At 61.8% G+C, this 24,204-nt stretch overlaps 1 protein-coding gene across 1 annotated transcript in view; it reads left to right on the top strand.

Moving 5' to 3' along the window:
- Positions 1–24,204, top strand: part of PRDM16 (PR domain containing 16) — a 313,737-nt gene that overhangs the window by 89,394 nt on the left and 200,139 nt on the right. Inside the window, exon 3 of the mRNA XM_012662204.1 lies at positions 11,086–11,411. Coding sequence (XP_012517658.1) covers positions 11,086–11,411 — 326 coding nt within the window. The remainder of the gene's footprint in view (positions 1–11,085; positions 11,412–24,204) is intronic.

Here is a 24,204-nt window from a genome sequence, read left to right as displayed (position 1 = left end):
ATTCTGTCACCGTTCAAGGTGTGGGCAGGCTGAGCTCTGCTTCTGGGCCTCGGAGGGGACCTCTCCCGCCTCCTCAGTTCTGGGGGCTCCAGCCTCTGCCTCCCCTGTCATGCGGCCTCTTCCTTAAGGACCCCAGTCCTGTGGGGTCACGCCTGCCCTGACGACCTGTCAACTTCCACACCTCCGTAAAGACGTTTTTTCCAGATAAGGTCACGTTCTGAGGTACTTGGGGTAGGACTTGAACACGTCTTGTCAGGCGACGCCATTCGCCTGGCCACAGTCCTGGGAGCTGCTCCCGCCACCATCCTGGGGGACATGGGGCCGGCGGAGACTCTGCTCAGGGTCAGAGGCTGGACCTGCCACCACCGGCTGTGTTACCCCGGACTAGTTGCTGGGCTGTTCCCCCAGCTCGGTGCGTGTGACAAGGACGAGCGCGTGACAGCAGCCGGGTCAGGGCTGGCGGATGGGGGGAAGCCCTGCCTGTCTGTCGGGGAGGTGGAGCCAGTCTCTGGGGCCAGCACCCCCCTTCCCAGGCTCCCTCAGGCCCTAATGACAATTCCGCGTCCTCAGCCCCCCAGCTGGGGCTCGTCCCCCACCCTCGTCCCTGCAGGCAAGGTCCCCACGCAGGTCTGGGAATATAAACGGCGACTGATTATTATTAATATTTAGCGTATTTGCGGAAATGTCTTTTCTCGGTGCTATTAATCTGCTGTGTTAATAGCAGCCGCTCAGACCTCGGGTGGGGAATGCCGATGAGCTATGGCGCCAGGGGTCTTGGGGCTGGGGTGGCGGCCCCGGTGGCCTGGGCAGGAGGTGGACCCCTGGCGGCAGTGGCTCCTCACAGGGACGTTTCCTGGAGTTACAACTGCTTTGTTCCCGTGTCGAAGCCAAGATCAGGCTGGGCAGGACTTTCCGTGTTTCCCATGGCCTGTTAAGGGCAGAAGAAAGAGAACGAGGCGGAACCTGTCAGTTCCTGTGTTTCTCTTTCCAATACCCCGTTTTCAGGACGCGGGTCTCCAGGTGCCCCTCTGTGGCCTCAAGAAGGCTTGCTTTGAAAATGGGGCTTCTCCCTGCCGGGTTACCCTCCACGGAAATGTAGCTGCACAGAAATCCTCCATTAGAAATGAAATCATCTGGCTGGGTGTGGTGGCTCATGCCTGTGATCCCAGCACTCTGGGAGGCCGAGATGGGAGGATCGCTTGAGGCCAGGAGTTTGAGACCAGCCTGGACAAGAGTGAGACCCCATCTCTACTAAAATGAGAAAAATTAGCCAAGGGTGGTGGCACATGCCTGTAGTCCCAGCTACTCGGGAGGCTGAGGCAGGAGGATCGCTTGAGCCCAGGAGTTTGAGTTGCAGTGAACTGTGATGACGCCACGGCACTCCAGCCTGGGCCATAGTGAGACCCTGTCAAAAAAAAAAAAAAAAAGCAAACAAAAAGAAATGAGAACATTTTTCTCCAGAAATCACCTCCTGGCTCGTTTGCTCCCTGGTTAGCCAGCTTCATGGACCAGCCTGGCTGAGGGGCCTCTGCCACTTTCTCTGCCTCCCCGTCCCCTGGCAGTGGTGAGCGGGTTCTTTAGGCACAGCAGGGCGCTGGGGCAGGGGAACTTCGTGGGGTCCCTGACCCCACACACGGCACTGCTCCTGCTTCCGGGAAGGAAACAGAGAGCTGGAGGTGAGGGACCACCCTACCCTGGAATGCCGGGCTGGGCGGGCCCCCCACGCGGGTACAGGGAGGGCCGCAGACAGCCAGCCCCGACGGAGCAGCAGAGAAACCCGGCCCCCTCCCGGGGTGGGGGCTGAGCCGGGCAAGCTCGGGTGTTCCTCCAGATTGACGTGGGGCGTCGAGGCAGAGAGGACTGCAAGAGTCCTGCTGATGGTGCTCCACTGTCGGGGAAGGAAAAGCAGGAGGGGCAGTGAGAGTCCTGCAGTCTGCCTTTCCTGTGGGAACTGTCCTCAGGGTTGCCTTCAGCCCTGTCCATCCACCCATCCACTCATCCGTCCACCCATCCACCCATCCATTAATCTGTCGATTCCTCCATCCATCCACCCACCCACTCACACATCCATCCATCCATCCATCCACCCCCCACAACACTCATCTTTCCACCCATCCATCCATCCATCTATCCTCTCATCCATCCATCCATACACCCGCTCACCCACCACCCACCCGTACCCTGTACCTCTTCTGCTGGTGTCCGGGATGGCCATCACCAAAGGCCAGGACATGTTTTCAGATGTTTTGTCATTGCAGAGAGAACACTGTGGGCGCCTTAGGCTGATGTCTGGGGGCGTTGGGATCAAGACTGAATGGCTCCCAGCTCAGCCCTGACTAGCTGTGCGGCCTTAGCAGGTTGTTCACTCTCCGAGCTTCACGTCCTTGACGTATAAAACAGGCGCAGTTACAGCTCTGCCTTCCTCGTGGGGCTGCTGCAAGACTTAGATCAGCTCCAGTGCCAGTGGCTGTCCCACAGGCCCGGCCAGTGGTGACAGGGTCCGACAGCCTCACGCAGGCAGCAGGACCAAGGAGAAGACAGCGCTCTGACCAGACCGACCGTGACTGGCTCCGGGTGCTTCCCAAGCCACTTCTGGGACAGCTCTAGAAGTGAAGGGCCGTGCGGTCAACCAGGGACCAAGTTTCCTCAAAGTCTCAGGGTTGTGGCCGAGGCGTTCTCTGTCCTGAAGCTTGGCCTTGCCTTTGCAAACACATTTATTTTACAAGTTGGGCTGAATTACTCAGGAAGTTTTAATGCTTCCCTGGGTCGGCCCGGCGAAATGTCGAGCTGCCTGAGGCACTCAAGCCTTGAGCTGGCCTTTGGGGAGGGCACCTCGCGCAGTCTCGAGTGCGGTCCTGCCTCTCCTTGGGAGAGAGCCGAGGTCTGGGGTTGTTGCTGGATGGAGGTTTCGGCCCTGCCAGGCGGGAACTCTTGCAGAACACAGGGGGCCGCCCAGTGCAGGAGGCTGCAGTTAACTGCAGCTCTGAGAGGCTTGGCTGAGCCTCGGTTGACAGGAAGTATAACCCGGCGTCGGGAGCAGATCCTCTCCCGGCCAGAGACGTGGCGGAAGAGGATGGGGACACTTACGATAGCGTGGCAGCGGTTGGTCCACTTGCACCCAGTAAAAATCTCCTGTAATGAAAAAAGCAGCTTGTGGGGGTCTAGACCAGAAGCCCGTGGAGGCCGCGTCCACACAGACAGCCAAGGGAGCCTCCGACGCGGCCCTTCTGAAACTTGCAGCGGATCTTCCCTCCACCCCGCACCGCGGCCCGCACGTCTGCCTGGCCCCGGCCAGGCTGGCAGAGGTCGGAAGACAGGTCTGCAGAGCTGTGGCTCCTTCAGCAGTCGTGTCTTGCTTTACGTGCTCTGACGGGAAAAACAAACTGAAGCCCAAACTCCCCTCTCGTAGGGACCAGGGCTCCTGGAAGCACCGTGGCTGGTTTTCTCTGGCTAAATGGCAAATTGACACGTGGCGTGTTACCGCACCCCCACGATGCGTCCCCAGTAGTCCCGCCTGGTGCCCACACTCCCCGGGAAAGAAGGCGCTGACGACACTTTCTCAGGCCTGTGCAGGGCCACCGTGTCCCTCCCCGTGTCCTTCCCCTGTCTTCCCGGGAACCTGCAGGGTTTGTGTGCAGAGATGCTCCTATGTCAGTTAGCAGGTGATGTGGATGCTCAGAGAACCCGGCCACTTGCACTTCAGGCCCGACTTGTCACTCAGCGCCAGGCTCTGCGGCCTTGGGCTGGGCCAGCAGCAGTGGGACTCCCTGGGCGCTGTGGCCTGACCACGGCTGGAAGCCACGCAGTGTGGTGTTGTGCTTCGGTCGCGTTTCACGTCCGCATCGTCTCCTGAACACTCCCTGGTTTCTTCGGCTGGGAATGCCAACCTCACGCTAGCGTCCGGTCCAGCTCTGCGTGATGTGATCTGATCCCGTCTGACTCCACGAGCGTCCCCTCGGTACCAACCCAGCATCCCGCGTCTGGCGCCGTCTGGCCTGGGCTGCAGCTCTGCCAGGCGGGCGGGTCTGGTCTCGTATAGGATGGGCTTTGCCTTGTCGTGTCTTTTCTGTTGTGGGGGGGTGGGGTGGTGCGGTGTGGCGTTGGGGTGGTGGGCTGTGCTCTTGTGTTGGGGCATGGGAGGGTGAGGCTGCGTTGGCTTTGGTTGTGCTCTTGGCCTCAGGTGGGTGGGGGGCGGGGGGGCCGGGCCTTCGTTACTGTTCTTCGGCCCGGTTTTTTCTTTCCGGGGGTTTTGGTTGGCCGGGGGTTTTGGGGTTTTGTTGGGCCCGGTTTTGGGCCGGGGCCCCACCTTTGCTTTCCCGTTGGGGGGGTGGCCAGTTCGGGGGGCCCGGCCCCTTCCCGGGTTCCCGTTTTGGTGGGTTGCTTGCCCCCCGGCCCCGGGCCGGTTGCGTTTTGGTTCCTTTGGCCCTTTTCCTTGCGGCGGTTTGGGGTTGGGCCTTGGGGTTGTGCCGGGGCGGGGGGCTTTTTGGTTTTGGTTTTTGGTTGGGGGTTGGGGCGGGGTTCCTTTGTTGTTTTCTTGGGGCTCCGGGGGTTACCCTTGCCCGTTAAATTTGACCCGGAAAGGAAACCCAACCACTGGTTTTTTTGGTTTTTCCCCCAAGGGGCCCCTTTCCGTTTGTTCTTGCGGGGGTTTTTTCTTGCCCCGGGGGGGGGGGTTGTTTTTTTTGGCGGGGGGTTGGGGGGCCTGGTGTTGGCTTTTGGGGGGTGAGCCTGGCTGGCGTCTGGCCCGGTCAGAGTTTCATGTTGAAAGTGACCGGGCGCACATGGTGCACACTCTCTCCTGTTCCGGACTGTTCGGCCCCGGTGGTGTGGGGTGATGTGTAGCAGACCCTGACCACATGGCTCAGCCTGGGACCGGGGGACTTCCCAGGCCAGGGCTGGGCTGATGCCCGGTGCAAAGAGTGTGGGCTCAGGACCCGGGTGTGGTTGCAGCCTGCTCTGCCCTCACCGTGGGGTCACTCCCGTGCCCGTCTCCTGATGTGTGAAGCAGGCAGCCCACCAGGGAGGAAGCAGCTCCATGAGGGGGCCACCCTCCTCCCAGGCCACTCACTGCTCCAACCACATGGCTGGGTGCAGGCACCCCTGAGGTGCCATGTGGTGACGCCATCAAGATCGGGGGCCCGAGGAGCCCAGCTAGAGCCATCAACCTCCCAGGAAAGTGCTGGATCTGGGTGTGGGTGAGGGATGCCCCTGCCCTCCCCAGCCTGGGACTGCCCTGAGGACAGGGTCAGGGCTCGGTGGGTCCCGTGCATAGTGGGTGGTCGGCCACAGGATAGCACCCCGTGGGTTTTTAACAATTAGCATCTCTAAATCCACCACGCCTCTCATGCCAATAGCTGCCGGTCTTCTGAGAGACCAGAGATGTCCCATCCGTCCAGACCCCCAGAAACCAGCTGAAACACGTCATGTCAGGCCACAGCCCCCTGACGGCTCTGTCAGCTGGTGTGAGGGACAGCAAGGCCCCCAGAGCTCTCCCCTGGCGCCAGGCACGCTAGGGGCGGGCCGGCACCTGCGGTGCAAAGGTGGGGGCTGCCCGCGCTCGGGCCTGGGCGCTGTGTCCTGGGCCCCTCGCTGGCTGCCCCATCGCGGCTCTGTGTGGTGGCACCTCCTTGGAGGGTGTAGAAGGTCACGATGTGATCCGGGCCGCGGTGATCTGGCACAACCTCTGCTGGTGACAGAGGAGGTTCCCAAAGCCCAGAGAGTTGGGGACGAGCTGGACCCACAGGAATTCGGGATGGGGAATGCAGGCTGTACCCCGCTGCTGTGGATGCCACGTCCTGGGCCCCCAGCCCCTCCCCGGCCGCTGCCGGGCTGGTTTTCCCCAGCATGATAAAGAAATTAACTAGTGACAAAGCGCTGGGGTTTTACAGCCTGGAACTTTTACCCCCGGGAATTTCTCTCTCCCTCTAACACTCTTGGCCTGAGGTTTTCTAAAATCTGAGGTTCGAAGGAACCGCACAGGCAACGGCTCCCTGGTGTTCCTTAGGGCCGTCGGGCCTCTCTGGTCGCCTCACGCTTGCTTTGGTTGTTTCACTTTTTTAAAGTGGCTCCTCCCTCCCCCGGGCCAGGGCGAGCTCTTCTGAGCCGGACGGGGACCACGAAGCGTGTTCTCCCGTGAACTGGCAGTGCCCGCGCTGTCACGCCTCACTGTGTGCAGGTAAAGAGCCATTGTTTGCAGTGGGCTCTCTCTCGCTGAGATTGTCACCAGGATCACCGCAGATGCGCACGCGGGTGTCAGGAACAGCAGAGAGGCCCCTTTGTCCTCCCAGTGGCTCCTGTGCTCGTGGGTGTGGGAGATGCCGGGTGGCTGGTGCTCACGTGTGTTCACTCTGTGTCCCTGGGGGTCCTCGCATCCCCACGCTCAGGACACAGAGCTGTCCCAGCCCCGGTGACAGTTCAAGTCGTCCTGTTCAGCCCCAACACTCTGCAAAGTGCTCTCTTTTCTGTCCCTGATGGTGGCCACTTGGCCAGTCCCTCTCCACTTGGCTTGTCTTCTTATTCCCAAGGGTGGCCCTGCAGACGCCAGACAGTGCCTCTCAGGTCAAGGTGCAAAAGATGAGGGGGGCAGGAGTGGGAGCTTGGGGCCTGCTGCCCTGCAGGCTGGCATAGGCGTGCTCACTCGTGGGCTGGAGAGGCCGGGCAGCCGTGTCCAGAGGGAGGAACGGGGGCAGCACCGTCCCGCAGCGGGTGCTGGTGTCCTGGGAGGGCAGTGGGCCGGAGAGGCGGTTCTGAGCTCCCAGAGGGAGGCGCAGGCTCTGGCCCGCAGTGGCCCTGAGGACAGGTGTGTGTACCCCGCCGACCTGTGCCCCACAGGGCCACCCAGGGTGACGCCCCAGGCAGGCATCTGGATGCTTCAGGGGACCCTGGCCAGGCCTGGACACCCGCTACCTCGTGCTCAAAGAAGGAAGGCAAATGGGCCCCGTGATTCGGCCCCTCACCCTGAGACGGGCAGAAGACAGTGGCGTCTCCCCACCCAGGGGCCACATGGTGGTCGGGGTCTGCCGAAGTTGCCTTGCCCGTCCCCTGTACGCGCACTCCCAGCCACACCCCACACATCCGCCACTGCCCCTACGATTTCTTGCTGCAGGTGGTGCCTGTGGGTCTAAAGGCTTCTCCTCAAAACCTCCCCACACGATACGGGGGAACCGCAGCAAAGCAGGTATCGATGCAGAAACATCCCCTCGCGTTCCCACTGTCTGAGGATCAAGGCTTAAACCTGCCCGTCCCGCTAACGGCAGCCACGAGCTCGGGTTTCAGGGAAGGGGCCAGCGGGCTTCATGCCGCTAATAACTGCCATGGAGAGTGGACAGGGAGGGAGGGACCCCCTGCTGGCTGTGTGGTTGAGCACAGTGCTTCCGATTGCGGCCTCTTCTCTCTCTCTAGACCCCAAAACCCTGGCCATAGGTTTGCTTTTTTTTGTTTGTTTGAGACAGAGTCTCACTCTGTTGCCCAGGCTAGAATGCAGTGGCATCATCGTAGCTCACAGCAGCCTCCAACTCCTGGGCTCAAGGGATCGTCCTGCCTCAGCCTCCTGAGTAGCTGGGACTACAGGTGCACCACCATGCCCGGCTAATTTTTCTATTTTTAGTAGATATGGGGTCTCGCTCTTGCTCAGGCTGGTCTCAATCTCCTGAGCTCAAGCGATCCTCCCGCCTCGGCCTCCCAGAGTGCTGGGATCACAGGTGTGAGCCACCGCGCTCGGCCCATAGATTTGCTTTTGAAATGTGGCTCTCCGTGGAGATGGTGGGGGTGGCTCCTGTTCAGGGATTTGTCCTACAGCCTGGGTGAGAGGGAGCAGAGGTCTCCCCTTGTGAGGCTGGAAGAGACACAGCCCTAAACCAGGGTGGAGGGAGCTGGGGCTGGGCAAGGGGCTGAGGACACCGAGCTCCCAGCCAGCTCCACCCCAGCCCGGGGAGCAGCAGGCTTTATCACGTCTCTGACCTGTATTATGAGACCAAACGACGAGTGTGTTGATGGACCTGTGTGTGACAAGACTCCAAAAGGGGTCTCGGCACAAAGTTCACCAAGAACAGACGTGTCTGGGACCCGGCGCCGGCAGCAGGTGCTTCCTGGGCCCGCGTGGTGGCCTTGGCCAAGGCGCAGGGGCTCAGCTCACCTGCTGGCCGAGTCTGGGCACCCTCCCCTCCTTGCTTTTATCGTTTTGGTAGGTCTCCCCAAAGAAATTTTAGGAACGATGACCTCTGTCCTGACCCCCTAGAATAACTCCACTGCAAAACTCAAATAAAGGACGCCAGGTCTCCCAACAAGTCCGTGCATACTGTTGCCCAGCCTATACGTCCAAAGTCATGAAAAACTCACGGTCTCGGTGCTATATTCTTACCTTCGAGAGGGTGCCAGCCAAAAACGCACCTGCTGTCATGGAGGCCTGGGTGGCAGGGTCCGGGGGCCTGGGTGAGACGACGCCTGCTTCCAGAGCGAGCCCGTCCAGCAGGCAGAGGGGCCGGGCAGGCGCCTGCCGTCTCGGAGGGCATCCTGGCTGAAGCGCGTGCCTGTGGGGGCCGATCTTTAAACCCCATACCTCTGGTCGCCCTGTGGACCCTGGGGAGCCCCGAGATTTGTGCAGGGTGCCCCTGGAGCCTCCCAGCAGGCTCTGCTTTCTCCAGAGTATTTGAGGCTACTCCATGCACCCCATTTCCTCAAAATGTTTTCTGCACACTAACTAGCCCTCCTCCCACCCTTGAAAAAAGAGCTCTCCTCCGCAGCAGGGGGCAGCAAGATGGAGATCCGGGTCTTTCCTGGAGGCTGCAGGCAATCGCTTAACCCCGGTGACCGCCGGGGGTGGGAGACCGGGGGCCCAGGGCGCAGACCTGCCTTTAATCAGCAGGAAGCACCACCTTTGTCTGCTGTGCCGTTCGCTCGGCCGGTAAATTAAACGTGCCCTTAGAGCGCTGATTTTCCTCTAGTGGGTGAAGGGTTTTGGGAAGTAGAATTCAAACAGAAAAAGAAAACATTTTTAAAAAGGAGCCCCTGGCTGAAGATACACTTGGGCTCTAGCAGGACTCAGGAGTGACCGGGCGCTGCTCCCTCGCCATCCCCGGGGGCAGAGGCGTCCGACCCTGGCGTGACGGGCGGCGTCGTGGGCGCCTCGGCTTCCACCCTGACTCTGCGCACTCCGAGATCCACAGTTCCCGGTTCCCAGTAATAAGGCGTCATGTTAATGACCCCCTCCTAATTCACCTTTATTCGGCACACAGTTGACGGGAAGGTTTGCGAGGGGCGGGGGTTCCTTTCAAACCTAAACAACCTCGGATCTTTAGGGTGGAGGGAACAACAGCTGCGGTTCTGTTGTTGCCTTTCTGAAAGGATCCTACGAGTCAATTAAAAAGGAACCGTCGGCCACTTAAAACGTAATAATTACTCCTGTGAAGGCTGCTAAGTTAAATAAGTATTGTCCCCGGGACTTCTTCCCCCCAAGACTTTGGTTTCTTTTGAAAGAAAACATCTTGTTATTTCTTGCGCTGATCCGTTTGCAACCAGCATGAGGAATCTGAAGCCATTTTTCTTGTACCTGGAAGTTCTCGTCTCCCTGCAGAGGCTTCTCTCCCCCAGTGGCAGCTCGAGGGGGCCCGGACACGAGGGCCAGGAGGACCCGGCTGGTTACTTTCACAGGTCTTCAGACGGGCGGCAGAAGGGGGATCGGGCGGAAAGCTCCAGATGGGAGCAGGAGGTGCTGGGTAACTTGGCCACCGCTGCCACCCCCCATCCCCACCCCTGCCTGTTCCTCCCTCTTTCCTGCCCTTTTTAATGTTATCGAGGTGAAATTCACATCACATCAAAAGTGATCACTTTAAAGTGAGCAGTTCGGTGGCATTTAGCACACTCCCCACGTCCTGCAACCACCACCTCTGCCCAGCACCGGGTGCTCCACCACCCGCACAAGACCCTGCGCCACAGCGGTCCCTGCCGCTCCCCCACCAGCCCCGCCACCTCCAGCCTGTGACCTGTCCGCAGGGATTTGCCGACTCCGAGCATTTTGTAGAAATAGAGTCAGACAGTGTGTGGCCTTGTGTGTGTGGCTTCATCCCTGGACGTCATGTGTTCGGCCCACCTGGGTCGTAGCAGGTGTCAGAGCTTGGCTCCGTCCCAGGCGGGAAGACACGATTCTCTTATTTGGACTTCACACCACTTGTTCATTTTTGCATCTGCTGATGGACACATGGCTGCCTCTACCTTTTGGTGATTGCAAATATTCACCTGTCGGCATCCCCGTGCAGTGCTTTCGGGTAGAGGCCTAGGGGCACAGTTGCTTTCCTTATGGTCTGACGCCATCCTCGCCCTCCTGTCCCCTCCCCGTGCCGCATGCTATCCTCTGGTGTAGTTCCAGGCCATGCTATCTTGGCACCAAACTTCTCTCAGGACAGACTCTAAGGAAGACCCGTCCCAAATCAGCAAACTGGGGACCCTTTTCTTTTGCTCAGTCGGGTGACCTGCAGCCCCAGGAATCCCATGTTCACGACCTCAGTAGGCCTGTTCCGAACCTGCCACGAGGTCGTAAGACCCTCCCTGAGGCCATAGTGGCCCCAGAGGCCCCCATGTGGTGCCCAGAGTGGCCTGGGTGCGGGCCAGTAGCTCTGGGCCAATTTCACAGTAGCCTAAATTCCGAGCACTCCTAAGAGCGCAGGACACTGCTCTGTTCCCTGATTGCCGAGGCCATAGGTGAGGATGGGAACAGCTTAGGAGCAATATGTCATCACTGGCTCGGGGCCGGCCTGCGAGCGCAGGTGGGTCCTCCTAAAGCAGGACCCATCCAAGTGCCCTTGGGTGGCTGCAGGGCCCGTGGGGAGGACCAGGCTGTGCTGCCCCAGTACGAACGCTGGTCCCTCGAGGAGCCTGCCGGGATCTCGTCCTCGGGAGCCTCTGGCATCCAGGGAGGGCAGCTTGGCGCGGGGTGGAGCAGAGGCAGCCTCTCCCGGGCAGGGTTGGCAGCCGGGGGCCTTCTGGGCCTCTGTGCACCCTTGGTCCCCACAGGGCCCTGTCCCAGGTGGTCCCTGAGCCTCACATGGGCAGGGGTTGCTGCAGAGGCTGACCCTGCATTGTCTCCTTCAGGTGACGGTGACGTTGTAAATAACATGTATGAGCCCGACCCGGATCTGCTGGCCGGCCACAGTGCTGAGGACGAGACTGAGGACAGTGTCATGTCACCCGTCCCCACCAGCGAGGACTTCACCCCCAAGGAGGGCTCGCCCTACGAGGCCCCGGTCTACATTCCCGAAGACATTCCAGTCCCACCAGACTTCGAGCTCCGAGAGTCCTCCGTGCCCGGCGCCGGCCTGGGCATCTGGGCCAGGAGGAAGCTGGAGGTCGGGGAGAGGTTTGGCCCCTTCCTGGCGGCGCCGCGGACCGCACTGAAAGAGACAGACTTCGGATGGGAGGTGAGCACTGCGTCTGGGCGCGATTGGTCACGGCCGCGTGTCTGTGTTCAGTCAGTGTGTGAAGTCACTGCCCGGGGCAGGAGGCTCGGTCGGGAGAGCGTTCTCATGTCCCATTTCCCGGCTTGTTTTATCCTGCAGCTCACGTGCTGTGACTCAGAAAGCATCAGGGGTCTGCGCAGGTGCCTGTCGGCCCCCCAGGCTGTGCCTGCTCTCTGCCCAGAAACGTGTCTCTCATGAGCTCATGTCTTAAAATACCCCGTGCTACGCGTCGGATCGTAGGTGCTAACACTGCCGTTGCGGCGGAACAGGGAGATTAATGGGATGTCCAAGAGCAGGCGGCTTCCTTCCAGGCTTCACTGCAGGGGACAGCCCACAAAACGTGCCCGGTGGCCACGCTGCTGCGGACGCCCCATGCTCACCGATGCCCGGTCCTCTGCCCAGCTGCCCTGGTCAGCAAGCTGCTCAGAGGAACCCCAGCTTCGAGGTTGGGGGCACAAGCCCCGTCCTGCCTGGAAGGGACGTCTTGCTGTCTAAATGTCTCCAGCCCCGAGGGTTCTGGAGCCCGCATGCTGGGTGAGGCAGGTGTCAGGGTGCTGACGTCTCCAAAGGTGTTCCTGGGCCGGCTCCGAGCTGGGGCGTCTGGGGTGTCCTGCTCACGCCACAAGGGTCACCGGGCCCTGATTTCAGAGGCTGCCGAGGTGGTCTGGTGGGGACCAAGAGCCCCGCAGAACATCTGTCCCCACGGGCCCCAGCCTCCCGGCCAGCCCCACAAGCCACTTTTCGGTGGCATTTTTGGCAGAAGCCCTGCCTGGGTAGAAGGCAGGAAAGCAAACTCAGACCCCTGCTGGGGTTTTGCACCCCCAAAGTGCTGAGCAGTGCGTCAGTTCCAGGACAGCAAACAGCCGAAGGACAGCCGGGGACCCCAAGTGGCCGGGCAGCCGTGTCCCTAACAGCAGGGGATGGGGTGGGGCAGGGTCTCGCGTCTCGTTCCACCACCTCTCCTAACCTCTCTGTGGCTCTGGAAAATCCCCAAACTGTTTGTGCCTCAGTTTCCTGTGCAGAGCGAGGGAAGAAATCAGGTGTGCGTTTGCTCTCGTGCGCGATGCGCTGTCGTCTCCCAACATCGCACTTCCCGTAGAAATTGCTCCCTAGAGACGCAGGGTGCACAGGTGCACCCTTGGGGGCTCTCGTGTCCGCAGCAGCCCTTGAGCACCTCCCCTGGGGCCACCACATTTGCAGCCCTTGCCAAGGACGCCGAGGCTGCCTGGATGCGCCCTGTACACGGCAGGGGTCAGAGGCTGCCACATCCCGCAAAGTGGAGGGTGCCCGTCCCTCCCCAAGGAGAGGGTGGGTCCCAGCAGGGGCCACAGCTGGGTGGAGTGAGGTTCCCAGTAACTCCCAGGGTTGTGTGTGGCTCCTTGTCACAGATGCAGGGGACACGGGAGCCTGAGCGGAGAGCTGTGAAGGGACAAAGGGACAGGTGCAGCAGAGTCATGACGTCCCACAGGGTGGGAGCCGCAGCTTGGCGAGCTGCTGCACGGGAGCTGGTGTGTCCCCTGCCGTCCAGAGGCAGTGGGGCAGCATGTGGGGCTTACGTCCGGGTCACCTTCAGGACCGGCTGGTCAGGCCCAGGGAGCACCAGGGGGCTGGAGGGGGCGAGAGCTGGAGTCACAGCCCCCCACGGCCGTGTCACGTGCTGCTCCGTGGCCCAGAGCGCTTTGGAGCCAAGGGGGGCCTGTGTCAGGAAACGTGACCGGTGAGTTTTGTGGCTGTAAAGTGGAACTGGCTTTGGCAGAGCGGCCGGTCCCGCCTCCCCCGCCGGGCTGCGCGGGAGAGGAATTTAAGGGTGTTTGTCTGACGCACTCGAAAAGGCCCGGACTGTTTAATCAGTAGGTGGCTTTCAGATGTTAGAGGGTGAACGAGCCCTACAGGTAGCACTTCGGGTGACCTTGGGGTGACTTTGTTCTTGTCTGCTCTGATACAAGTTTCTATTTGCTTTTATTTTTTTATTTATTTTTTAAAGAAATCGCCCGTATCACGGTGGCCCGCCTGGTGCCAGGCCCGGCCTGGCCGCGCCGCCGTCCGCCCGTGCTGTTGACTTTGTGACATTATTTATTCTCCGTGTACGTGCGGGAACGCGCTCCCTCCGCGGTGCGCCGCCCGTTTCTGCAGGGCGCTTTGTTCCCGGTGTGACCTGACAGCTCCCTTTCATGCCGCTGCTTGGAAATGCCCGCCCTCCACCCAGCGTCCCCACACGGCTCCCACCGCGCCCGACGCTATCTCGCCTGACCTTGTTTTCCTTGCGAGTTCCGGCACCAGTTACCTGGCTTTGCGACCTGTCCCTGGGTTTTGTGGCCTCTCGTCGGGCCGGAGTGTGTGTGTGTCGGTGCCACCAAGAGCCAGCGCGGAGCTGGGCGGCAGCCAGCGCTCCCCGGTGCAGGAGGAAGAGGAGCAGCAGGAAGCCCGAATACTCGGGGCGTGGCCACTTCTGCTTGAAATAAGTGATGCTGCTCAAAGTGGCTTCTTCCTAGCTCCTGAGGTCTCCGCTGGGACTTTGGGGGCCGCCTTACCGGAATTTTCCACACGTGTGCTGGAGCAGTCGGTTGCTGTTTCGCTTTGTGTGTTGGGTTCTCCGGGTGTGAACGGCAGATCAGGCAGGAGAAGTGACGTGTAGGTGCCATCTGTTGGGGCCTTATCCTGGCTCTTGCCCTGACGTGGGCCTTGTCTTCTGATTGCGACGAACAGGGCCGCGATGGGGCCGACTCCAGGGCGGGGGCCTCTGCCTGGCTCTGGGCAGGAGGGGCCACCTGCCGACCCCCCAGGAAGCCCCCAGGCCCCCTCCCCACCACCCGTGCTCCTGCAGTGAGCTCAGCCCAGAGCAGGCCGGGATGCGGCGCCCCAGGAATACCAGTGCGCAGCGCCATGCCACGGGGCACCCGGGTCGGCCCAGGCCTGCCACAGGGCAGGTCCCAGGGAGGCACGAGTGTCCTCTCACGGCGGTCCTGACTTCTATGTGTGTAATTGTTCCCTCTCACACTGGGGATGCAGTTTCACGGATCAGAGTGATTTGATTTTACTATAATTTATACGATATTCATTTTCTGAAAAGAACCAGCAAAGATGACAGTAAAATCTGATCCACTTCCAGCAAGGGTTTGGCCGCCCCAGGGGTGGCCGGGAGCTGGGTTTGGGGACCGCTTTGAGCTCCCAGGCGCAGTTGTTCCTGGGGGGCTGGGAGTCGAATCCGCAGGGGCTTAGACCAGAGGGGGCTGCTGCAGGCTCAGGACAGGCCACTCTCAGAGGACACGTTTGAAATGAAAGTCACGCTGGTTATCTTACTGTCACTGGGGACGTGGAAATCAGCCTCTTCCTACTCTGAGGCCGGTGTTCTTGCTCGGACCACGCGACTGACCTGCGGTGAGAAGGTCCCATTCCCTTCCTCTCTGTGACGAGAGACACGGTGCCTGGCAACCTGTGGCTTTGAGGTGACTCGCACCCAGGGTGAAAGTACTTCTCTCCCCCGGGGGGTGGGCGCTGACAAAGATGACCCATGACCGGGGGTCGGTGGGGTCAGCAGGGTCGGTCGTGCGGCACGTGAGGTGGCAGCAGCTTTGGCGTCCGTCCTGCACGTCCTTCTTGTGGGAATAGGCGTTCCGTTAGCAAAGCAGGAACTCGGGGTGTTCGGGACTGACGTCCCCCGCCCAGTTCCTTGCCGTGAACCCCCTTCTCCCTCTGGAGGGAGGCCATCTCCCTCCCTCCACCCCGTGTGCGTATGGGAACAGGCCACATCTAACGCCCTTTCCTGGGCGCTGGGCACACCAGGATGGGACGCTCACCGGCACGGAAGGAAACACGCCCTCGTCAGGTGCTCCGGCCGGGACCTGGCGGTGTCTGTGCACAGACATGGTCCCCGCTGGGGCGGGTTTGGGGGCACCGAGACCAGCCCCCCATCTGGACGTGGCTGCATTTCTCCCCAAACATCGCACCCGCCTGCTGACACCAAAGCCCACCCTCTGGAATAAATCGCCCTGTGATTGCGTTTTCTTGCCCTGGGGGCTGCAAAAACAATGATCTTGATCATTTGCTGAGTAAATCATGACATTTATCATCATGCTGTTTATTTTGCTAATTAAGAGGTGGCTGCTGATGACAGCCCAGAGGGAGAAGCTCTGGAGGAGGCGCTGGGAGGCTGCAGCTGCGTGCCTGGGCCTGCGGCCGGGAGGGAGAGGCTGGGACGCCGGCGCAGGTCCTGGGAGCAGCTTCTGGCTGAATCGGCCCCGTCCGTCTCCCACCCACGGTCCTTGTGTCTCCCCAGAAAGGCCCTCGCGGCCTTGCCGGTGCTCAGCCCGCAATCGGTGCGCGGCTGTCCTCTGCTGAACAGCAGCGGGTCTGCTCTGTCTGCGGAGCGGGTGGGCAATGTTAGCGTGAACCGATGGGGTTTCAATTATCTGAAGAAGTTACTCAAGTGGGCCGTCTCATCCCCCGGCGTTAGCGACTGAATATTAATATTCATCTTCATTTGCTCAATCAACAAACAGCCGTGTCTGGCCCAGGGCCCGTGGGAAGCTCTGGGGCTGACGGGAAAACCGCCGGAGGCCCCCAGGCCAGCACCTCCAGGGCCCCAGGACACTGGGGGTCTCGGCGGGTACCAGGGCCTGCTGCTCACCCCCGTGGACCACACACTTCCCTGATAGCCAGGGCTGGGGCTGCCGGCGACCAAAGCCAGCCCAGCCCTCAGGATCTGAGAAATTTTAGTGTGAATATTAATATTACCCGAAGCATCCGCTGTGAAGGAAGGCGGGGGCTTGAGAGGAAGGAACACATCTCCTGCCCATGCACGCGTGTCCGCCGTGCATGTTTTAGGAAACCGGTGCTATCTGCTCCCTGCCAGGGCACGTGAGGAGCGAGGCCCCGAGCGGTAGGACCAGGATGCGGCCAGCCCCGTCTCACATCTGCTCCGGGTCGCAGGAGTGCGGCGCGGGGACGTCAGCCTCTGACCTCTCAGCCCAGGTCCTCCATGGCCCTTCAAGGTACCGGGAGGCGGTCGTGAAAAGCTGCACCAAGAACCGGCTTCTCCAAGTCCTGAGCAGGCACTAGAGGGTCCCCCGGCCGAGACCCAGTTCAGTCCAACGGCAGCAGGGACGGGTGGCGGGTTCACTGGAGAGTCCCTGAGGCCATGGCCAGGCCCGCGGGGCTGGCGGGGGAGTCACACACCTCCCTCACCACCAGCAGGTGCCAACACGCATGCCCCAGCATGGCTGTGCGTGAAGGTGCACACGCGGGGTCCTCGGTGGGGACATCCGTGTCGCCGCCCCACCTGGGCTCGGCAGCTTGGGGAGTGGTTCAGGGCACTCATGTGTTGCATGACGGGGGGATGTTTCTTCTGGGAGTTCCGGCTGGATTTCTGAGCTGCAGGAGCCTGAAGAGAAGCTTCCAGGCTCTGGTTAGTTAGGGGGCTCAGGGTGTTAGAGGAAACCGTAGGGGCCACCCTCCCCGCAGACCTGAGTATTTCCTGCAACGAGCGCCCCTCCCTCGGGCGGCACGTCCTGGCATGCGCGGGTCCAGATTGGGTGTCTCTTCTTAGGAGGGACTCGGGTGTGGGCCAGGGGGCGGGAGATCGCATTCGAGACCCCCCTTCGCCACAGTTTCCTCCACGGCAGGCCCTGCCACTGGCGCAGGAGCTGGACGAGGCCCCACGCATCCTGGCGGGGAGCCAGGTTGCTGCCATGGGTAGGTCAGAGCCAGGCAGGAGTGAGCACCTGCCTCCCTGCCAGGATGGAATTCTCTAGTCTCCTGGGAAGGCGCCTCAAGTCTCCTTAGTCCCTGTAGCATAGCGGCCAGGAAGATCCACCAGAGACAGACACGGTGGCTGACACGTTGCCGCGAAGACCGCCGATGCCCAGTGTGGTCCGTGGGCCGGCAGCTGCAGCACCCGCGGGCTTGTTGGCAACGCAGAATCCCAGCCCCTCCCGGAGGATGGGGGTCCCCACGTGCATTCGAGCCGGATCCCGGGTGATTCATGTGCACGGTGAAGTTTAGGAGGGATGGCCGGACAGCAAAGGCCCAGCCACACTGTCAGCTCAGGAAGCGTCATCCTCGGGCCTCGTTGAAAGCACGAGGGTCTCCACATGTTCCCTGGCACCAAGAAGAACGAGCTGCCTTCTCCAGCTCCTGCCCGGGCCCCAGCGGTGAGGCAGCCACACCCACCAGTGCCGGCTTCGCTATTCCCAGGAGACCACCAGGCTGCCGCGGGCTCTCAGACTGAGGGAGGAGAAACCCTCGGGCAGCCAGCAGCTGGTGGGGACCCCGAGGTGTCTCATCTAGCCACCACCCTCTGCAGAAGCAGAGCATTGGTGCTTCCTCTGCACCCCTGGAGCTGTCGACAGCCACGGGGCACTTTTGACCCCACCAAGCTCTGGGTGACCCGTGGCCCTAGGCGGTGAGCTGGGAAAGCCAGTGCAGCCACCCAGCCTGGGAAGGAGGCGCCAACCGCCTCGGCGATGTCTGCTGAGTTTGCAAGGAAAATGTGCAAGCGGGTCCCTCCCCGCACCCCACGTCTGTTTGTCCTGGAGGGTCAGGAACATCTTTCAGTCTTTCCTGAGCATCTGAGACCCGCAGGCAGGGTGGCGGCCACGGTCTCACCTTGACTGCACGGGGGTGTCACCTGGGAGCATTAGAAGTACAGGTGCCCAGGCCCACCCCAGGGATGTGGGGCTATGTCCAGGTAGGGAACCAACTGCCCCGTTTGCCCAAAAGTGTCCTCTTGAGGACTGAAAGTTTCGGCAAAGCTCCCTGAGCACAGGCTTGTGAGGGCTCCCGGAAGATTCTAATCTACAGCCCGGGTCCAGAGCAGCAACCTGGAGACAAGAGGCAGCGTCCTCGCAGCTCCCGCACCTGCGCCTGCACGGGGAGGTGGGAGCAGGATGCAGGCAGGCGAGGGTCAAAGGTCTCCCCCGGAGCGCCTCCTGCCTTCCGGCACGTTCAGCCCACCCTGGCGCTGGGAGACGGACTATGGTTTAGGAAGCATCGCTGAGGGCATTAGTTACTCAGCTGCCCGTTGCTGGCACCCCCGGGGGCAGGGATCTCCCTCCGGCCCTGCCGTGCCTCTCGCCCCGGAGCTGAGCGCCACGTGTGTCCTTCCCGCCTGCCATGGAGGGCGCCCGGCTCCTGTTGGCTCAGCTCGTAGACCACTTTACGACGCTTTATCCTTTTAGTTCCCACGGTGGGGAAGGGGCAGCGCCGCGGGGTGTCGGCCGTGGGCTGGAGCCCGGGGAGGGAGGGCGGGGCAGGTCTGAGGACAGGAAGGCTCGATTCCGCAGCGCCCGAGCCTCCGTCTAAAAGGCAGAACTCGCTCCTTGACCACCCTTCTCCCGTGGCGCAGGAGGCGCACTCCGCGGCCGCAAGACCCGCAGCTCAGGGGAGCCGGGCGGAAGCTGGGGCGCCTCTGCCCGGGCAGCCGCAGTCTCCGTCTCGTTGCCTGGGGAGTTTCATGTAAGGCCGAGGAACATTGTGGGATTTCCCCCCGGTGATTTTCTCACTGTCTTTGGAGGCGAAGCCTGGCACGCGGCAAGCGCCCCACACCGTGAAACAAGGCGTGTGAGCCCCGGACAGCACAGTGATGTGCTCAGGGACCCTCCGAGGGTTTGAGGAGAGACAGTGCCCTGTTGGGGTACAGCGGGGTCCGAGACGCACCCCCGTGGCCGGAGGTGCCCCGGAATCCGCTGGCCCCTGTCCCCAGGCGCAGCGGACGGTGCAGCGCGGGGTGGCGTCGCACACCCTTCCCGCCTCTCCCAGGCACCGTGACATCAGGTCCAGACATTTTTAGCCCGAGAACGCCACGGAGCCCTGCACTATCTTAGGCCCAGCTCCGAGACGCGGGTATATAAGGAATTTCAGAAAAAAGGGAGAATGACTAAGAATACCTCCGACGGCCTCCTCCACTTCCTTAAGGGGTAATAACTCGCAGAGGGCACTTTCTTTAAATAGAGCTTCTGATTCACAAGCAAAAAAGGAAATAAATATTTTCTTTTCGTATTCGGGAGACATCCACGAATACCAGCTTCTTAAATGGTATTTTGCCCTCTGTGTCTCACACACCCGGTGACAGCGGGGCCCACCCTGCCTGGAGAGCCGTCTGCTTGTGACCCAGAGGTGACCCAGCGTCGGGCCGTCAGGGGAGGGGGGACAACTTCTCCTAGGAGCGCCAGCTCGGCCCCCCAGCTCCCAAAAGCTGCCTGTGAGAACAGGGTGCCCGGCAGGTCCCTTCCTGTCCCTGTCCGTCCTGTCTTCCTCTCCTCTCTTCCTCAAGGAAAATGACAGTTGCGCATTAAGGGGACCCAGCGAGGGCCTGCTGAGGCCCTGAGGCCTCCCTGGGCTCTGCGCTGGGCCACAGGCCTCAAAAGGCTCTTGTCTGCTCAGTGGGCCTCCCAGTGGTGACCAGGACCCGGACACCCTCATTTTGCCTGGAGGAAACTGAGGCTGAGGAGGCAGAAGGAACCGAGTTGGTCAATTTAGGGACACCGAGGTTGGGGCCCTGCTCAGTGCACTGTGTCATCGGCGTGACCTTCACCTCCCTTGCTCCCAGGAGCTGCGGCTTCCTGTTTGCAAAGCAGGTCCCAGCCCCGGCGCCGTGGGCCACAATGGGGTCCCAGAGCGTAGAGGGCCTGGCAGGGAGTCGTGCGCGCCACCAGGGGCTGCTGATGACACCAGAACTCTCCGGAGCCCAGAGAGAGCCGCCAGCCATACCAAAGTCAGCGTTTGGCAGTGGCCCTGGAGTGCCCAGGGCCCAGCTGGGCCGGGCCTGCAGAGGACAGAGGTGTATGCGGGTCCCTGGCCCAGGCGGCCAGCCTGTGGGGCGCAGAGTTGAGACCCCCCCCCCATTCACAAGAGAATCTTTCCCCCTTGCTCACCTCGGTGGGGTGTCCCGGGGAGCTGTGGTTGTCAAAGGGCTGTGCTGCGAACTTCCAGGGCCCTTTCGAAATGGGTTCTGGGCCCCACCCTCTACCTACTGGATTAGAATTCCTGGGCCCAGGAATCTGCACTCCAGCAAGCAGTTGCTGAGTGGCAGGTGGAGGACCCCACTCTAGGGGAGAAGCCTCGAGAAAGGGCCTTGCGCCAAATTTCCCCCTCGGGAGCCCGAGAGGCTTTTCCTGCAGGTGCCGCCGCCGCAGGTAGCAGCCGAACCTTTCTCAACAGCAGACCTTGTCAGGGCTGGGGGATAGCGGGAGGTAGGGGTGGAGGAAGGGAGGGCACAGGGTGCTGAGGGTGCCAGGGGCAGCCTGGAGGCCCCACCCTTGTCCGGGGGGAGGGGCTCCTCGCCATTCCTAGGACCACCCGGGGTGTCACCGTCTTCTCCCCTGTTTCGCAAGCCCTCATGAGGGAAGTGTCACACAGGGCTGGCCGGAGCAGCTGGCAGGGTCCTGACCCCCAGGCAGCGTCCTTCTGCCCTGTGTAAACGTGTGCATGGGCTGAGAGCAGGGCAGGTCCCGCTCTTCGTACACGCACCCCGGCCGTCAGGGCAGCCGCCGGCCCAGCCTGGGCACTCGACCCGCACATCCCTCGGGTGACCCTGAGGCCTGGCGTCCGTATGGAGCCCAGCAGGCGCGGCATAGACGAGACTCTGACTCTGCACCCATTGTGCGGTCCCTCCGGGGTGGGTGCACAGGCTTAGCCTCCTGCTGCTGAAGGGTGGGCCAGCCCCCTCTGGCCTTCCTCACGGGGGCAGGAAGCAGCCAGGCATTAGGCTGGAGAGTCAGCAGTGTAGGTCGTCTATATTCGAGATTTCAGTTCAGAGCAACTTCCTAGCAGGGAGCAGGTTGGCAGAGGGCGGCCCCCGCGAGGGCGGGGCAGTGTGGGCCTGGTGGCTCCCTGGGGAGCCCTGGCATGGCCTGCCCACCGGCTCCTATGTGGCCCTCCCTCCCCACGGGGTCAGACGAGAGTCCCAGGCGTTCCAGTCCATAAAAGGTGTCCCTGGGTCATGGGACAAGGGCGTGAACCTCGGTGCTCCGTAGGCCAGTGGCAGGCGGCAGGTCCAGCTTATCAACGCTCCTGCTGCGGTGGGCATTCCTGTGGGCTGGGCTGTCCCCGGGTTGGAATTGCTCTCAGGGTGTCACGGGCCACCTTGGCCTCAGCCAAAGATGAGGGTGACGCAGCCACTCACAGGCCCGCCCAGGGGCAGCAGCCCAGGACAGCCCCCCGCAGGCCGCCTGTCTCTGCGGCTCGGGGCTGACGCAGGCCTCTGCGTTCTCTGGGCCCTTGAGCACCGCAACAAGGGCTTGCTCTGATTTACGGCAGCCACGTCGAGGGGACCAGGTCAGCCTGGGGTGAGAGGTCAGTCTGAGCGCCTGGCAGAGGCCCTGCAGGGAATGGCTGCAAGCCTGCGTCCTTGGTGTCATGGGGGTTTGTTGCACGTGGCCCTGGCCAGGCCTTTCTCGTCGTCTAAAACATGCACGAGTAAAATGGCCTAAAAGTGTTGATTTCTGTCGGCCACTGGGATCCCCATCGCGTGTGAATTGTTGAGGGGACGTCAACCCTGGTCTCCTGGGGGGCCGCGCTGGTCCCGAGCTCCCCGGGAGAGCTCAGAACAGCTCCGGTCCTGGCCCGTGCGGTCAGTGCCCCGGTGCATCCAGTGGGTGGCTGTCCCCTCCGTGTAGGGGGTGCCAGGCTCCAGCGCAGCCACCTGCAGCGCCCAAGCGTCCAGCCTGGGCCCCCGCCCAAGGGCACGTCTGGCGGCCGCGCGGGGCAGGGGCGGGATTACCAGCCCCAGCAGGGCCGCGGGAGCCGCCTCGCGGGCTTTCAGCAGTTCCTCTCTGGGCTAATGCCAGCTTAATTGTACATCCCATTGTGTTGTCTCTGTTCAATCATGTTCAAAAATACCTACATCCACTCCCGTCCCATTTAGATCTTTCTGAAGTCCATCTGGCTTATCAGCGCTGTAATTTCACGAGCAGAGCTAAGATTTCTGCCATTTAGGCCCCAGGCATTGTCTGTCGCGGCGGCAGCTGAGATAAACCCTCACCCAGAACAAAGTCGAAGTGACCTTTTACAAGTAGAGCGGCCTTGTTTCCCTCCAGACTAATTTATCAGCCTTCGTTCCAGCCCCAGCACCCAGCGGAGGCTCCAGAGAGCGCCGTGCGGGGTCGGGCGGAGGGGGATTAGGCTGCCTGGCGGCTCCTCCTTCCCAGCAGCCGCCTCTGGATCCGCTGCCAGAGCTGCAAATGGCCAGGGAACACCAGGAGCCCGCCCGGCCTGGCTCGGGGAGACCCAGCCAGGTCTTCACCAAAGCGGCTGGGGCCCTCGGGCGTCAGAGCCTGGGACAGGTGGCCCAGCCCCCAGCCCATCCCCACGTGAACAGTGGTCCAGACTGGAGCGACAGTGACCCTAGCAGAACCGTCTGCAGGGCCCCACGCCTGCTGTCGGTCTGCTGAGCTGCGATACCAGCCATGAGCGTGTGCAGAGGCCCCTGGCTGGCTCGGTCCTCCCTCCCTGCCCACTGCAGGGACCCAGGTCACGTGGGCCAGCCAAGGGCTTGTTTCTAGAAGGTTCCAGGCGCCCTGGCTACTGGAGCTTGGTTCACAGGGGAACTGCTGAGCGCCGTGGAGCGGACTTTGCTCACCTCATGTGCATGAAGAATCGCGGGGCTGGAGTGAGGCTCCCCAGCCAGGTGCTCAGCTGGACTGGAGCCCCAGGGCATTCCCAGCAGGAGGCCACTCTCCTGGTCCCCAGCGGCCCTCGCTGCCACGTGCCCCACGATGTCTTCTCAGAGGGACCGCAGTGGACCCTCCCTCGGGCCTGAGCCCTCAGGGGTGGCTCTGCGGGCGAGGCTGGAGTGCTGCAGCCCTCGCCTCGGAAGGACAGCTCAGCTGGGATCCCAGGGCAGGGAAGCGCGTGGCTTCTCTCTTCCCCCCCACCACCGAGGGAGTTCGGAAGAGCCGGCATCCCGGGGCCCCGCTGGGGAAGGGGAATGCGCATCCCCCGGGCACACAGTAGACTTTGGGGCCTCAGACTGGTTCCCGGATTAAAGATGGATCCATCTGGACTCATCTCGAGCCAGAGGCTGAGGGCTCCCTCTCTTTCCAGTGGAGACCTCCCCCCAAACCCCTCATACCCCGTGTCCCCACGATGACTGCCCAGGGCCGCAGGAGGCAGAGACGTTGTCACAGCAGCTAAGTCAGGGACCTGGGGAGGGCGCTGGGGGCCTGGCCTGCAGCACCCATGGATGCTGCCATGGGCTGGACCTGCACCCGCAGAAAACCATGGGCTCCACCAAGGCCCTTGGCTGGGGCTTCCCTTTAGGCTTAAGGTAAATTTTAAAAAGATCTAAAGTCCTCTGTGATCTGAAGGACAGTGTGGGTATCCCTGAGTGTGCCTGGCTCTCCCTGGAGTGCAGCAGGTGGGGTGCTTGTCCTACCCTCAGCCCGCCTGGCCAGGGCTCAGGGAAGGACGTCCCCAAGGGAGCAAACTCGTGACCATCACATGTTCATGTCTGTTCCCTTGACCTCAGCGTCGTCCCGGGAGACGCTGCCTGTCGGCTTGGCCCAGAGCTCCAGTCCCCGCCTGGGGTGGAGAGTTAAGAGCTGAGCAGGGGGGCAGGGAGGGAGGAGGAGGAGGAGGAAAAAGAGGAAGAAAAGGAAGAGGAAGAGAAGGAAAAGGAGGAGGAAGAAGAGGAAGAGGAGGAAGAAGAAAAGGAAGAGGAGGAGGAAGAAGAAGAAGAGGAGGAGGAGGAAGAGGAGGAAGACAAGGAGGAGGAGGAGGACAGGGATGGAAGGGCTTGTTTTGCACTTTGAGAAAAGCC

The sequence above is a fragment of the Propithecus coquereli genome, unplaced genomic scaffold (assembly GCF_000956105.1).
Source record: "Propithecus coquereli isolate 6110/MARCELLA unplaced genomic scaffold, Pcoq_1.0 Scaffold757, whole genome shotgun sequence".
In the NCBI taxonomy this organism is placed as follows: Eukaryota; Metazoa; Chordata; class Mammalia; order Primates; family Indriidae; genus Propithecus; species Propithecus coquereli.
This window is presented reverse-complemented; position numbering and strand designations above follow the sequence as displayed.